This window comes from Felis catus, chromosome E1 (assembly GCF_018350175.1).
Source record: "Felis catus isolate Fca126 chromosome E1, F.catus_Fca126_mat1.0, whole genome shotgun sequence".
Taxonomy (NCBI): Eukaryota; Metazoa; Chordata; class Mammalia; order Carnivora; family Felidae; genus Felis; species Felis catus.
The window spans coordinates 19,549,249-19,563,907 of NC_058381.1; the positions used below are offsets into that span (position 1 = coordinate 19,549,249).

A 14,659-nucleotide genomic window follows, 5' to 3' on the forward strand; every position below is an offset into this window, starting at 1 on the left:
GTGGATGGTGTGCACGTCGCACAGGGCGGGGGGCAGTGCCTGTGGCCCCGCTTCACCGCAAAGACCACACGTGGGTGGTTATTTGCCGTACTTGCTGTGTGACCTTGAGCAAGTCCTTCCCCTGCCTGGGACTTGGCTTCCCTACCTATAAAATAAAGGGCTGGGTCAACTGAATGCCCCCCCTCCCCGGCCCAGGGGTGCATTGGTAAAATGTGGTCTAGTTCCAGGAGGGTTGAGACTCTTGGTGATCAAGGTGACGGGTCCCCAGCCGCAGCAGGTAAGGGCCCTGATACGCAGGAAACCAGTAGACCGCAGAAGCTGATCGTCTGGGGCCAGCAGGACCTGGGTTCAAGGAAGGGTTACTGCCGCGGTGACTGTCTAAACGTCTAACCTCTCCCGTCAGTCTCCTCAACTGTAGAATGGGAGGCTGTGATTGTAGCTGTTAAGGTTGTGAGGGTCAGAGTTGAGAGCGAGTCGGGCCAGAGTTTAGCACACAGCTGAGCACAGAGTTGCTACAGTTGATGGCAAGCCCTCCATGAACCCAGCAGGAATTACTAATACCTCTCTGCATGAGCCCTGCCACTGTTTATTTAGAAGGTCCTTGAGCCTCCAGTTGTGGTGTTAATATAGTTGGCAGTTTTGTTATAATTTACAGTGGTCGCATTTGCTTTCTAAAGGGCCGTACGGCCCGCGGCACACACTCTCCAGGGTCTCCGCTCTTTGATGAGCCCTGTGGGAGTCTCCTACGCCATAGCTCAGGGGTGATCAGGGACTTTGCGGTGGCCCTCAGGACCTCATCTGTCTGCCTGTCATCAAGCAGCCCCGCACCTCCGCTCCAGGCCGGCTTTCCCTGGAGGCGGTGGGGGTCAGGGGGGCTGGACAGCCTGGCCCCATCAATGTCTCCCAGTCCCAGGGGGTGACGGACACTTGGAATCCGAGTGCACAGCCTGCTGCTTCTCAGGTGGACCTGAGACTGGGGCTCTGCGTCGCCCATTCAACAGTCAGTGCCGATCCACCCTTGACTGCATCGGAGATAATTAAGGCATAGCTCCTGACCTTGGAGAGGATTGTGGGGGTGAGTGCGGGGAGGCTGGGAGGTAGCGAATGTCCCAGACCAGCCCCAGTGTTCACAGAGTCCCCACGATGCCAGTGGGGAGAGTGGCAGGAGGGGAGGCGACGGGATCCTGGCCAGGGTGGTGGGTGCAGGTGGCACTGGGCATTGGTATCCCCAGAAGCCACGCCCCTGCCCGATAGTCAGGCTGTCCTTGCAGTGAGGGAAGGAGACAGCTGCAATGCTGAGGAGGCTCTGGCCGGGATGGGAGCTGGCAGGAAGCCACCTTCTTCCTTCACTGGAATTCCAACATCCTGAGAGGTACCCAGGTTGAGGGGGTCCCAGACAGACCATGTATAGGCCCTGCCCACCCGTCACCCCCAGACTGACACCCGAGTGCAAAAAGCAGAGTCAGCTGGAATAGAGGTACCAGTGCAGGGCCACCAAGCTCAGGGAGGGAGGAGAGATGCCCGCGGCTCGCTCACCGCTCATCTCCAAAGCCAGCTGGGCGCGTCCCCATGAGGCCAGGCCGCTGGCAGCGACCAGGCCTTCAGACTCCCGCCGCAGTGGCCACCACTGGAAACACGTCCCGTGGGCATGCAGGAAACACAGTCCTTAATGGACGGATGAATCCCCACCATGGCTTGGGCTTTGGAGCCTGCGGTGAGTGGTGTGGGCCACGGGCGTTAACAATACCGCCGGTAAGAGTAACCCCTTGCCTGCATGCTGTGTTCTAGGGTTTCCAGAGTGCTTTGATGTACCCTGCCCGCAACCCAGCCCGAAAGGAGTCTAAAGAAAGAGCTCCTCTTTGCCCCACTGTGCTTTGGACACCGAGGGTGATCACTGGGAAGAGAGGGAAGGTGCCTGATGAGAGTGTGGCAGTGTGTGCGCATGCGTGTGTGTGTGTGTGTGTGTGTGTGTGTGTGACCGCGTGTGCGCTTGCCTGAGGCCCCCTGCAGGGTGCCCAGCATGTAGGAAGCGCCCAGTGAGGAATGAAGGTTTGCGTGTGCACTGAGGGGAGGGAGGGACTGCCACTAAGTAACAGGCTGATTTAGAAGCAGGCTTCCAGAAGAAATCTCAAGAAGCTGACTTTCAGTTGCTGGAACTATGGGGGGGGGGGGGGGTGCGGGTGGGTGGAGCCTGGCGCTAATTAATTAGAAAAGAGAGTTCTTACGAAGTTGGCCATTGCCAAAAGCTAAGGAAATGTACTCGGAGCTCTCGAGTGGGAAGTCACTTGCTCTGGCTGAACACTAAATTAAGACGTCTTTACAGAGTACAATTTGGCAACTGTTTAAAATTTAGATGACTCGGGGCACCTGGGTGGCTCAGTCGGTTAGGCGGGTGACTCGGGTCACGATCTCGCGGTCCGTGAGTTCGAGCCCTGCGTCGGGCTCTGTGCTGACGGCTCAGAGCCTGGAGCCTGATTCGGATTCTGTGTCTCCCTCTCTCTGATTCTCCCCCGTTCATGCTCTGTCTCGCTCTGTCTCAAAAATAAATAAATGTGAAAAAAAAATAAATAAATAAATAAATAAATAAATAAATAAATAAAATTTAGATGACTCATAGAACCATTCATATTCGGTCCATTCATATTCGGTTACTCAACAAATGTTTGTGAAGCTTCTAGTATATGCCAGTCATGGTGGGAGCTACCGTGTATGCAGCCGTGATCGAAACAGACATGACCCGTGCCCTCAGGGAGCTTATTTCCTAGAGGGGAAGACACAAAGTAATAAAATTATCGCATAAAATATAATTACAAATTGCAGTAAGTTGTTTGAAGGAAAAGTATAGGGTGCTACAGGCTACTCGAAGGTGGACCCTAATTAGATGGGAGTGGTCAGGACAGGTTTGTCTCAGGGGGAGACATTTGATAAAGGTACAAACAGTGACCCGAAGGATGAATCAAATCAGGTGATGAATGAGGGGAGGACAAGCATTTGAGATGACGTACAGCATGTGCAAAGGCCCCGAGTCAGGAAAGAGTGGTTTGCTTAAGGAGCTGACTGAAAGCCAGTGTGGCTGGAATGCAGTGAGGGATGGAAAGAGTGGGAGGAGATGGGGCTGGAGGGGCCAGATCATATAGGGCCTTGTAGACCACGTTACAGAGTTTCGATTTTATCCTACGGGTGGTGGACAATCACTGGAAGGTTTTTACCAGGGGAGGAGGTGACAGAATCCAGTCGGAGTGGAGGATGAGCCGGAGAGAGTAGATGAATCAGGAAACTTCGGCAGCCAGGAAGGGAGATGATAATGGCTGTGACCCGTGGGACTCCATGGGTGATGTGGAAAAAAGAAAGTGGCTTTAGGGTATGGCATTTGGGTATGGATTGCATGCGGGTGAGAGGGAGCAGCCCCAGTAATGCTGCAGAACTGCACAATGGGCAGAAAGGGAGGGAGGAAGCGGCCAGGGAGTGGGGTGTTCGAGTGAGTGACATTGGAAGAGGGGCAAGTCCTCGGTGTGGCTGGGGTGGCTCAGGGCCTCGCCGGCTGAGGTGGGATGGGGGAGAAAGCAATGAGGAAGTCAAGGATCTGAAGGGCCAGGGCCTAACTGGTCATCACACAGCTGTAGAAACCCCCAAAGATGAATTGTAATGACAAAAAGCAGGAAATAACGAAAATGCCCAACCATTAGGGGTCGTTAAGTCAATTAGGGTGTATCCACCATGCAGCATATCTTATAACCACTAACAACATGGGTGGTACCACAGGGCAGCACGAAAGGGTTTCTTTTTTTTTTTTAATTTTTTTTTTTAACGTTTATTTATTTTTGAGACAGAGAGAGACAGAGCATGAACAGGGGAGGGTCAGAGAGAGGGAGACACAGAATCTGAAACAGGCTCCAGGCTCTGAACTGTCAGCACAGAGCCCGACACGGGGCTCGAACTCACGGACCGCGAGATCGTGACCTGAGCCGAAGTCGGCCGCTTAACCGACTGAGCCACCCAGGCGCCCCACAAAAGGGTTTCTGATTAAACTGTTAAGCAGGAGAGAACCTTCCAAAAGTCAGGAATGGCTGAGTCCTTTGGGCTAAAAAAAAAAAAAAAAAAAAAAAAAAAAAAAAAAAAAAAACCCTTATTAACAGACTTTATTTTTTAAACATTTTTTATGGAAGTATAAAGTACAAACAGAACAGAAAAGTGTGCCGGCCGCAAGCAGACAGCTCAGTGAGTTTTCACTGTGTGGCCAGCATCCAGATCAATAAATAGAAACCCCCTTGGTACCTTCCCCCTCCTACAAAGTGCTACAAATGCAGCCACTGTCTTGACCGTAATTGGTTTTGCCTTAAATCTTATTTGATCTGTAATTTAAAATTTTCCAAGAATGTATACAAACGTGACATAATTATTTCCTCCTTGTGGACAAAAGGGAATTTGGCCAAGGGTCTCTCAGAACTACAAAAAAAAAAAAAAAAAGTGGTTCAAACCATGTGTTTTTTTTTTTAAGTTTATTTATTTTGAGGGTGGAGGAGGGGCAGAGAGACAGAGAGAGAGAGAGAGAGAGAGAGATTGAGAGAGAGAGAATCCCAAGCAGGCTCTGTATTGTCAGAAGGGAGCCCAACTCAGGGTTTGAACTCACGAACCATGAGATCATGACTGAGCCAAAGTCAGGCACTTCACCGGCTGAGCCACCCAGCTGCACCCAAACTATGTGTTTTAAAGGGGAAAAAAAGTGGGAAACGGCAGGGTTTGATTCCTTCTCTTTTCCGGAGTTTCTGCAGCGAGCTCGTATGATTTTTGTAGGAAAGAAACCATTAAGTTAAAAAAAAAAAATCAGAGTGTTCACTCTCCATGTGCCAGTCTTCGTTGGAAGGCTCCTGGTGCTGTTTGTGGACCTCAAGAGAATCAAGTGGCCGGCCGCCGTCGGGGGGTTGGCGCTGATCCAGGGTGAGGGGTGGAGGCCTAGGAGAGGACCCTGTATCCCCTTGGCTCAGGTGACAAGCCCTCCCTCCATTCCAGCCTCCCCAGCCACCCTCACCCCAGCTCCGTGAACCCCATGGGGCGTCTCTGGAGACCTCACATCTGTCCCTCCTTCCTTCTCACAGGTGGAAAAACTTGTCAAGTATTTGGATCCCAACGACCTCGGGAGAATCAACTTCAAGGACTTTTGCCGAGGGGTGTTCGCCATGAAAGGTGAGACCTTTGGGTCCTAGGGGGTCTCTCAGGATCCCGTCTAGCTGCAGAAGGGGGCCTGACTTGGGTCTCAGCTGGGATTCCTCCCCTGGGGACTGAGGAGAAGGATCAGGCTCACCCCATGCCCACGGGAGAGTCATTTCCTCCCTGCCCATCATCTGTCCTGTAGAGAAAGGTTTCTGATTGCTTTCCTTTCTCCTCCTTGAGTCCTCCTCCGGGTCACCTCCCTCCAGGATGACCCAGCTCCCGGGCGGTTTCCCAGGACACAGGACTTGCAATTTGAAAACTCGAACAGCTGTGGGCAGACCCCGGGGCACAGTGGATGCCCATCTTCCTCCTTCTCTCCTGTTCTCTTTGTTTCGTCCCCTCTCTCTTCCTTGGGACTCCTCAGTCTCTTCCTCTCTTCCCCGCTCCCCTCCTTGAAGGAGCAAAATACAGTCCCTCTCTTTTCCCAATTCCAAGGCCATTGTGAGGCACCTCCAGGGATCAGAGGCCACTCATGGCCACCCTTACCACTAAACTGCTTGTCTGGAGAAAGCGGCTTGGGCCGCCGGGCAGGCAGACTTGTCCAAGCCTCCCTGCTGGCTCTGAAGAGAACACAGGCCCGCGAGACTTTCCTGCCATCTGTGAAGGAAGCCATGTTTTCCTGTCAGGATGAACCTTTTTCTGTGGGGCACCTGGGGCTCTGGGAGGGTGGGAAGGAAGCAGGAATCACTTCCTTGGAGGTGAGGGCTGACAGGAAGTGAGCTGAGAGGTTGGGAGGGGCTGCACGCGGCCCCCACAAAGCCTTCCGCAGCGTAGGACTGTAGGACCGCCACTGACTGGGCCTGTCATGTGCCCACGCCAGGTGCTTTGTGGGTTTGACCTCCTTTGTCTGAAAAGATATGGGGGCATTTGCTCAGGAACCGCGGAGGGAGGCCATCTGTGTGACGCAGTCTGCAGGACGCGGAGCCATGCTGAGGGTGACCCTGTCCTAGATGTCCTGGAGTTTACAGGACCGTCGAAGGCCTCGACCGCAGGAGAGTGTGTGCATTTGGAGTGTCTGTGAACCGGGCAGGGAGTACTGTCTCGTGTCCCTTCCTCCAGAGAGGCCTCCTTGATTTCTCTTTGCCCCTGGCCTGCCCTCTGCATTTGGGAGTCTCTCTGTTGTGTGTTCTCTGTTGGGGTCAGTGCGTCTCAGCACCCCCGGCAGAGCCCGGGACCAGCCTCTCCGGGGCCTGGCGCGCCATCTCTGCCTTTGAAGGATCAGCTGGGCTCTTGGATGCTTGGGCCACCTGCCCCCCCCACAGCCCTTCCTGCCCTAGGCCCGTGGATCAGAAGCAAAGCTGCTGAGGTTCTGACCCTGCGCTGTCTGTCCGTCTGCAGGGTGCGAGGAGCTGCTGAAAGATGTGCTGTCCGTGGAGAGCGCAGGGACGCTGCCCTGCACGCCCGAGATCCCAGACTGTGCAGAGCAGGTAAGAAGGGGGAGGCCCGAGGCCTCCCGTGAGCGGGTGGAGGAGCCTCCCGAGGCGCTGCCTTGGCCTTTATGATCTTTTTGCTTCTGCTCCACCCTGTTGGTGTCTGGGACGCCCCAGGGCCTCCCCTTTTGAGGACACTTTGGCTTCAAAGTCAAGAAATAGTTTTTGGAACCTGAGCAGCCAGGCCCCTTGCGAGCCACAGCAAAGAGGGTAGGGACTGGGGGGTCCTCACGAAGCACTTGGCTCCCCCTCTCTGGTTCCAGGGAGAAACTGAGTCAGACAGGGGAAACGACAGACTTGAGGTCAACACCAGGCAGGACTGCATTTTGTTTTTCTTTTCTCCTCTGCTCTTAACCCACGGAGCCAACTGGTCCCTGTGTGGTTTTTCCCAAACAACAAGCCCCGCCGGGTGTTCGGTCCGCCAGTTCTCCAACGCCAAGCAGGCGTCTAGCGGTTCAGTTCCGTTCCAGAGTTAGTGCAGACCCCAAGGGTCACGGACGCAGTCCCACGAGCCCGCCCCACCGTGGGGCAGCTACAGATGGGGTGCCCAGGCTGCCTGCACTTGTGCTGGCTGGGGTCCCCACAACCCCCCTCGGGTTCAGTAATTCACTGGAACAAGTCACAGAACCCAGGGACACACCGTACTGGCGACTATCAGTTTATTACAAAGGACACGACTCAGGAAGAGCCTAATGGGACAGGTGCAAAGGCAAAGCGTGGCGGGGGCCGGGGGTCGGTGAGGCGATCGCATGCCGTCTCCAGACCCACCGGCTTCTCCGCACATGTGTGCGTTCAGCAATCGGAAACTCTCGGAACTTCGAAAACCCGACGTGCAGCCTGGGGTGGGGGGATGGGCGAGCCGGGCGTTCCCACCTTCTAATCACACTTGGGTCTTTCTGGTGGCCAGACCCATCCCGAGGCTCTCTAGGGGCCCCCGGTGTCACCTCCTCGGCAGGAACGCAGCCGTGTCGGGAAGGGGTTCCCTATGCGTGACTAAAGGCACTCCCGCCACTCAGGAAGTCCTGAGGGCCTGAGGAACTCTGTGCCCGAGGTGGGGCACACGCCACAGCCCTCATGGCTGTTTTCCTTTATCCGTGCCCAGCGGTGTGTTTGTTAGAAAGCTTCGGAACTCTCGTTCCAAACACTTGTGGCTACACCCTACAGACAGACACAGTTTAAGATGCGTATATTGACAGGCTCCAGGGGCCCTTCTGGCTGAGACACCCCAGGGCTGGAGGATGATTCGCTCGGTTTGTCATCCAGGCCAGCTCCAATACCTTCTCTCCGCCTCTGGTTGGTGAACTCCCCCAAACAGAAGTATTTTCCAGAGCTGAAGGAGATCCAGGACCCCAGAGGTCACTTAGGCCGGGTGGTGGGGTCAGGATGGGGACTGGATGAGCGGGAGTCCACACAGAGGGCTGTATTGCTGAGGGAGGCCAGCAGAATGATATTGGAGAAGCCAACGCTCAAAGGTGGCAGAAGCCAGAGCCAGGCACGGGGTGCGGGGCCGGGGCCCCCAACATGGAAGCCAGGTGGCTGGCCTCTAGGGTGCTGTGCCCAAAATGAGGGCCCCCCAGGGATGAGTGCAGAGAGCTGGGCTCCAGGCCTGCCTTGACAGGCCCAGTGGATGTGGGGTGAATATGTATTTGAGCCCAGCTAATGGGATGTGGGCCAGGATCAGGGCAGAGGACTCCCCATGTGGGACAAACATGGAGCATCCCCAGGGTTTTGGGGCAGACCCCTCGTGGAGAGCTGAGCAGGAAGCAAGGTGAGGAGGAAGGCTGTGGGGTCACCCAGGACTGGGTCCACACCCCACTTGGGCCACTGACTGGATATGCACACCGGACAAGCCGCTCTCAATCCCTCTGCACCTCAGTTTCCTCAGCTGTAAACAGGGCTGGGCACGCCGGTCTAAAGGACCTGAGGAAATACGAATTTTCTTATTAGCGAGTACACGAGAGCTGCCTTCCTCCCGTGCCGCGTCGTGGAGGTCAGCACGAGAAAGTGGTGCTCATCAGCTTTACCCTCGGACGCTGGTGTTTCGGTAGCCTGTCAAAATGGAAGCCTGCCCACGAGGAGCTGGGGGGCAGGGGGTAGCCGCGGCCAGGCTCCCCACCAGGGTCGCCCGGCGGGCCCTATCCCCACAGCCACGGGCTGCTCGCCTGGCCCCCATGCGTGGCCGTCTACGCTTCCGGAAGAAAAGGTGGGAAACAGACACGGAAGCCCTGGGCTCCAGGAGGATGCTCTGCTTTTAAACAACACTATTTTCCAGAATAAAAAGAGGTTAGAGAAAAGCGAGAAGCACATGCCAGTCGAACCCCAGCAGCCCCAGTACCCCTCATTTTCTCTCTCTCAGGACCTTGCCTGCATATGTGTTTTTATTCCCCTGTGTTTAAGCCCCTCCGGGGGGATCGCTTCATGCCCTGCCTGTGGGTCTGGCTCTTTCGGGTGGCTCGGTTCGGCGGGACCCTGGGGAGGCGGAGACTGATCACTGCACACACTGCTCAGCCTTGTTCTGGAGCATCCAGTGGGGCACCTCGGTTGACCCAGGGTCTGTTCCTTACCATGGACTCCTGAGTGCTGGGAGGTGGGAGGCAGGGGGGAACAGGTCAAAGTCCAGCCTGCTGGGCCTGTGGGCTCCTGCAGGGACAGGCTGTGAAGGCCCGGAGGCCCCGGGTCCCCGTGATGTGAATGAATCCACTTCCTGGCTCAGCCTCCTCTAATGTGCGGCTCTGGGCTCCCTTCGGCTAAAGGCCCACAGCTCCTCAGGTCGGGGGAGCAGAGGGCGCCAGCCTGGGCAGGTCTTAATCCCGTGGACCAGGCCCTCAGCACCCTGCTGTGTCCCAGCTGTCCCCTAGGGGTCAGCTTGAGACTGACAACGGCCTGGTCACTCAGGCTTCCAAAGTGCTGCCGGAGACGAAAGCGTAAGGGTGGTTTGGGGACCACGTAGGGATGACACGCTGATGGGACACCCTGGGGTGGGGACCTCTGACATCACCACTTGATGAGGGCCATCGTTAAAATGGTGAGACACTTTAGTGTTGCTGGTGGCCATAGGCACCCCGCACATGAAACTCTGGCCACTGGCTGTCACCGCCATGGCTCCCAGCCTGCTGTGCTGACTTCTGGGCCATGTGAGTCCCTCCTGGGTGGGTGCCACCTGTGCTGCATCAGTTCTGGAACTTACCGAATGTCACCCTAACTGTGTCCTCAGAGCCTGCGACACTGGGGCATCCAAAAGCGTCCCTGAGGCCTTAGTAAACCCAACGGTTGAGCGAGTTTCCCGGGGCAGGGGGATGTGAATTTGGTCAGGGGATGCTGGGTGTCCCTGGTGTCCATGGATGAGTGTCCCTGGGCTAGGGTCTTAGGAAGCACCCTGGGAATCCCTCCCAAGGCTGGCCCGCTCAGTGGGCTGGCCCTTGTCCTCTTTTCTTTACAGCCCTCCATCTATATAGCACAGGGGTCTCCGTGGGGAGAGGGCATGGGCAGGTGTGGAGAGCCCCACTGCGGGCCCGAGAGGCAAGGGGGTGGTGCCGTGGAAGCTGACCCCACAAATGCTGTGAGATCCGGGGCCCTTGGTCATTCTCCTTCGTGGGCCAATTAATAGGGAACCCCATAAAATGAATAGGGCATCAAGCTGCCTGCTTCTGTGAAACTGTCATCTCAGTGAATGATGTCACCAGCCAGCCAGTCCCCAGGCCGGAAAATCATTGCTGCCGCCCCCACATCCAGCCGGCCTCGAGTCCCCTGATCCCCACTTGCTGCCTTGTCCTTCTCCCCCTGCTGCCTGCAGCTCTCTTCACCATCCCCAGCCTTTCTAGACCCTTAGCCCGGTGCCTCAGGATCTTCCCTAAGGGGCTGCTCTCTCACTCCCTTCTGGGACCCCTCATCACCGAAGGGATAAAACCAACTCCCACCTCCTTCTCCAGCCTCGCCACCCCGAAATCGGTGACACTCGACTCTTCTTCATTCTATGAAAAGGCTGAGTTCTCTCTTGCGTCCCAGACTTTGTATAAGTTTTGTCTTTCTCCAGGGATGTCCTCCCACCCGCTGTCCCTGGGCTAACTTCCGTTCAGCATTAAGACTTACGCTTCCTCCAGGAAGCCTCCCCTGGTTCCCTCTGCCCCAGCCTGGAGGAGGACCTGCCCTGAACTTCGTTGAGGCCCTGGGCCTTAACCTCAGCCTCCAGGGTGGCTCCAAGTCCCCTCCATAGTGACACCATTTTCACCCTGTGGTGACAGGACTCAAGCTGACCCTGTCTCCATATCCAGCACACCCGTATTCATGCTGCATAGAATGTTCTGTAAGTATTTCTAGGATTAGAAATCTAAAAATGGAATTGCTGTATCAAAGAGTGTGCAGACCCTATTTATTTTTTATTTTTTGGCTAAATGGCACTTTCGCCCTCTCTCTCTCTTTCTCTCTCTCTCTCTTTAAATAGGCTCTACCCCCAACATGGGGCTCAAACTAACCACCCCAAGATCAAGAACCCCTTTGTTCTACTGACTAAGCCAGCCAGGCACCAACATTTATTTATTTTTTTAAGAAATGCGTCCAAATTTTTTTTCTAAAAAGGCACTAGTGATGTATCATCTGACCGCATGTGAGAGTGTCCATTTCCTCACCCCTTTGCCAACCCTGGAAGGTCTCCACCTACCTGCCAGTCTCCCCTCCACTCCTCCCTTCCCTTGCTTTCTTTGCATTGCCATTTATTTACTAGTGAGGTAGACCATGTGTCCTGCTCACTGGCCCTTTGGATTTCTTCTTTGGGGAGTCACCTGTTCATAGTCTTTGCTCATTTTCCTTTGGGTTGTTTGTCTTTCCCTTATTGATTTATAAGACATCTAAATATATTCTGTCAATCTTTATGCATTTTGCTTGTACTTTAATCTTGGGTTTGGTGTCTTTTATTGCACAGAATTTTAAAATTCCTACGTGATCATTACCAGTCCTTTTATGCCATTCACATGTTATGCCTTCTTTATCTCAAGGCTATAAACGTATCCCCCTATATATTTTTTTTCCGATACTTTTAGACAAAATGTGTTTCTGCTTAGCTCTTTGATCCACCTGCAGACTATTTTTGCTTTTGATAAGGGTATAGTCATCCGGCATCATTATTTTCAAAATGTTGCCAGCTGTTCGAGCTCCTACTATCGGATAATCTCTCTTTCCCCACTCATTTGAAATTTCACCCCTTTCTCGTATGCTAAATTTCCTTATAAACACGGATTTCCTTCTGGACTCTGGTCTGTTATATTGATCTATTTGTCTATCTATTTCTAAGCCAAAACCAGTTCAGCTACTCTCGCTTTATAGTTTGATATCTATAGAGGCAGTCTCCTTCATCCTTCTTTATTTAAAAACATTTTTTTGTTATGCTCACGTATTTTCTCTTTGAGAATATTCTTTTTTGCCAAAACCTGTTAAAAATCCTGCTAGAGATTTTGTTTGAAATTTATACATCACATGAAGGGAATTGGCTTCTTTACAATATTGAATTCTCTCATCCAGGAACATAATATATCTCTTCATTTATTCCGGCTTTCTTTTACGCCAGGACTTCAGAATAGTTTTTTGTTTGTTTGTTTGTTTGTTTGTTTGTTTGTTTTTCAACGTTTATTTATTTTTGGGACAGAGAGAGACAGAGCATGAACGGGGGAGGGGCAGAGAGAGAGGGAGACACAGAATCGGAAACAGGCTCCAGGCTCTGAGCCATCAGCCCAGAGCCCGACACGGGGCTCGAACTCCCGGACCTCGAGATCGTGACCTGGCTGAAGTCGGACGCTTAACTGACTGTGCCACCCAGGCGCCCCCAGAATAGTTTATTTCTCAAATAGATTCTGTGTGTTTCTTCGTAGGGTGACTATATTTTCGAGTCCCTATTGCTGTTATGTGTAGAATCCTTTTGCTGCGATATTTCCTAATTGGTTATGTCTGTTGTATAGGATAGCTTTTGACTTGGGGTGTTGATCTTGTCATGACAACCTTAGTAAACCCCCTTATTAGCTCTAGTATCTCACTTATATGCTATTTTCTAACCTTCACTCGATATACTCATGTAGCTATATGACTTTCCTGCATAAATTTATTTTTTTTAATTTTTTAAATGTTTATTTATTTTTGAGAGAGAGAGAGAGAGGAGCCCACAAGCCCAAGTGGGGGAGGGACAGAAAGAATGCGAGACACAGAATCTGAAGCAAGCACCAGGCTCCGAGCTGTCAGCACAGAGCCCGACACGGGGCTCAAATCCATGAACCGTGAGATCATGACCTGAGCTGAAGTTGGATGCTTAACAGACGGAGCCACCCAGGTGCCCCGACTCTGTATAAATTTAAATAGCAACTTATTATTTCGTCACAAGAAGATAACCACGTTTTTTTTTAACCAGTTCCTCATTCTTAGCATATATGTACATGTATATTAATGGAATTTGGGGGGTTAACAAAAGCAGTGTAACCATCATTCTTGTAGCTAAGTGGTTCCCCATGACAGCAATCATTGCTTGAGAGTAAGTCTGAGGTTGCCATCCTACAGTTCCTATGGGCCAAACGTAGCCGCCTGTTTTTATAAATAAAGTTTTATTGGAACACATTCATCCCTGTTTGCTCACCTCTTGCCTGTGGATGCTTTCACATTACAGTGGCAGAGTTGGGTGGCTACCGCAAAGCCTACACTATTTCCTATCTGCCCTTTACAGAAAAAGTTTGCCAACCTTTTGGATAAATCCTGCTAAGCGGAAACTATCTTATCAAAAGGATGCACATCTTAAAATTTCTAATACAACCGCCAAACTCCTTTCCAGAAGATGTCTCATTTACTCTCCCATCAGGATTGTACCCTTTTGGTACGGGGTGTTAAAGGATTTCTAGGGGCACCTGGGTGGCTCAGTCGGTTAAGCGTCCGACTTCAGCTCAGGTCACGATCTCGCGGTCCGCGAGTTCGAGCCCCGCGTCGGGCTCTGGGCTGATGGCTCGGAGCCTGGAGCCTGTTTCCGATTCTGTGTCTCCCCCTCTCTCTGCCCCTCCCCCGTTCATGCTCTGTCTCTCTCTGTCTCAAAAATAAATAAACATTAAAAAAAATTTTTTTTAATAAAAAAAAGGATTTCTCAAATCTTTTTAATTTGAGAGGCTGAAAAAAATTAGGATTGCTCTTTTGAATTAAATATGGTTGAACTTGGGGCGCCTGCCTGGCTCAGTCAGTAGAACATGTGACTCTTGATCTCAGGATCGCAAACCCTGCAATGAACATAGTGATTGCTTAAAAAATAAATAAAATGAAATATGGTTGAACTTCTTAAATTACATTTATTGGTCATTAGGAGTCCTTTGCTCATTAACTGCCTGCCCACATTCTTCACCCTAGTTTCTTTGGATGTATTAATATTCATTGATTTAGAAAAACTAGAAATATTAAATTTTCTTTTCTTTTTCTTTTTCTATTTTTTTAATGTTTATTTATTTATTTATTTGAAAGAGAGAGAGAGAGAGAGAGAGAGAGAGAGAGAGAGCAAGCAGGGGAGGGACAGAGAGAGAGGGAGACACAGAATCGGAAATAGAATCCAGGCTCTGAGCAGTCAGCCCAGAGCCCGATATGGGGCTCAGACCCACAAATCATGAGATCGTGACCTGAGCCGAAGTCGGACGCTTAACCGACTGAGCCACCCAGGTGCCCCTCTTTTTCTTTCTTTTAAGTTTATTTACTTATTTTGAGAGAGACAAGGGGGGGTGAGGCAGAAAGAGCGGGAGAGAGAAACCCAAGCAGGCTCCACGCTGTCAGCTTAGAGCCCCATGTCGGGCTGGGACTCAGGAAACGTGAGACCATGACCTGAGCTGAAACCGAGAGTCGGATGCTCAACCGACTGAGCCACCCAGGCGCCCCCGGTATGTTACATTTTTTGACATACATTACAAATATTTTTTCAGCTTGTCATTTGTTTTTAACTTTGTTTATGACAGCAAGTTTATAATTCTTTTATAGCCAACTCATCAATCTCTTCCGTTATGGCTTTGGCTTTT

General features: G+C 52.2%; 1 protein-coding gene across 1 annotated transcript in view; it reads left to right on the top strand.

Annotated features, from left to right (window-relative positions):
* Nucleotides 1-14,659, top strand: part of RAB11FIP4 (RAB11 family interacting protein 4) — a 120,752-nt gene that overhangs the window by 37,658 nt on the left and 68,435 nt on the right. The window contains exons 2-3 of the mRNA XM_003996530.6: nt 5,097-5,184; nt 6,550-6,638. Of these exons, the coding sequence (XP_003996579.1) occupies nt 5,097-5,184; nt 6,550-6,638 (177 nt within the window). The remainder of the gene's footprint in view (nt 1-5,096; nt 5,185-6,549; nt 6,639-14,659) is intronic.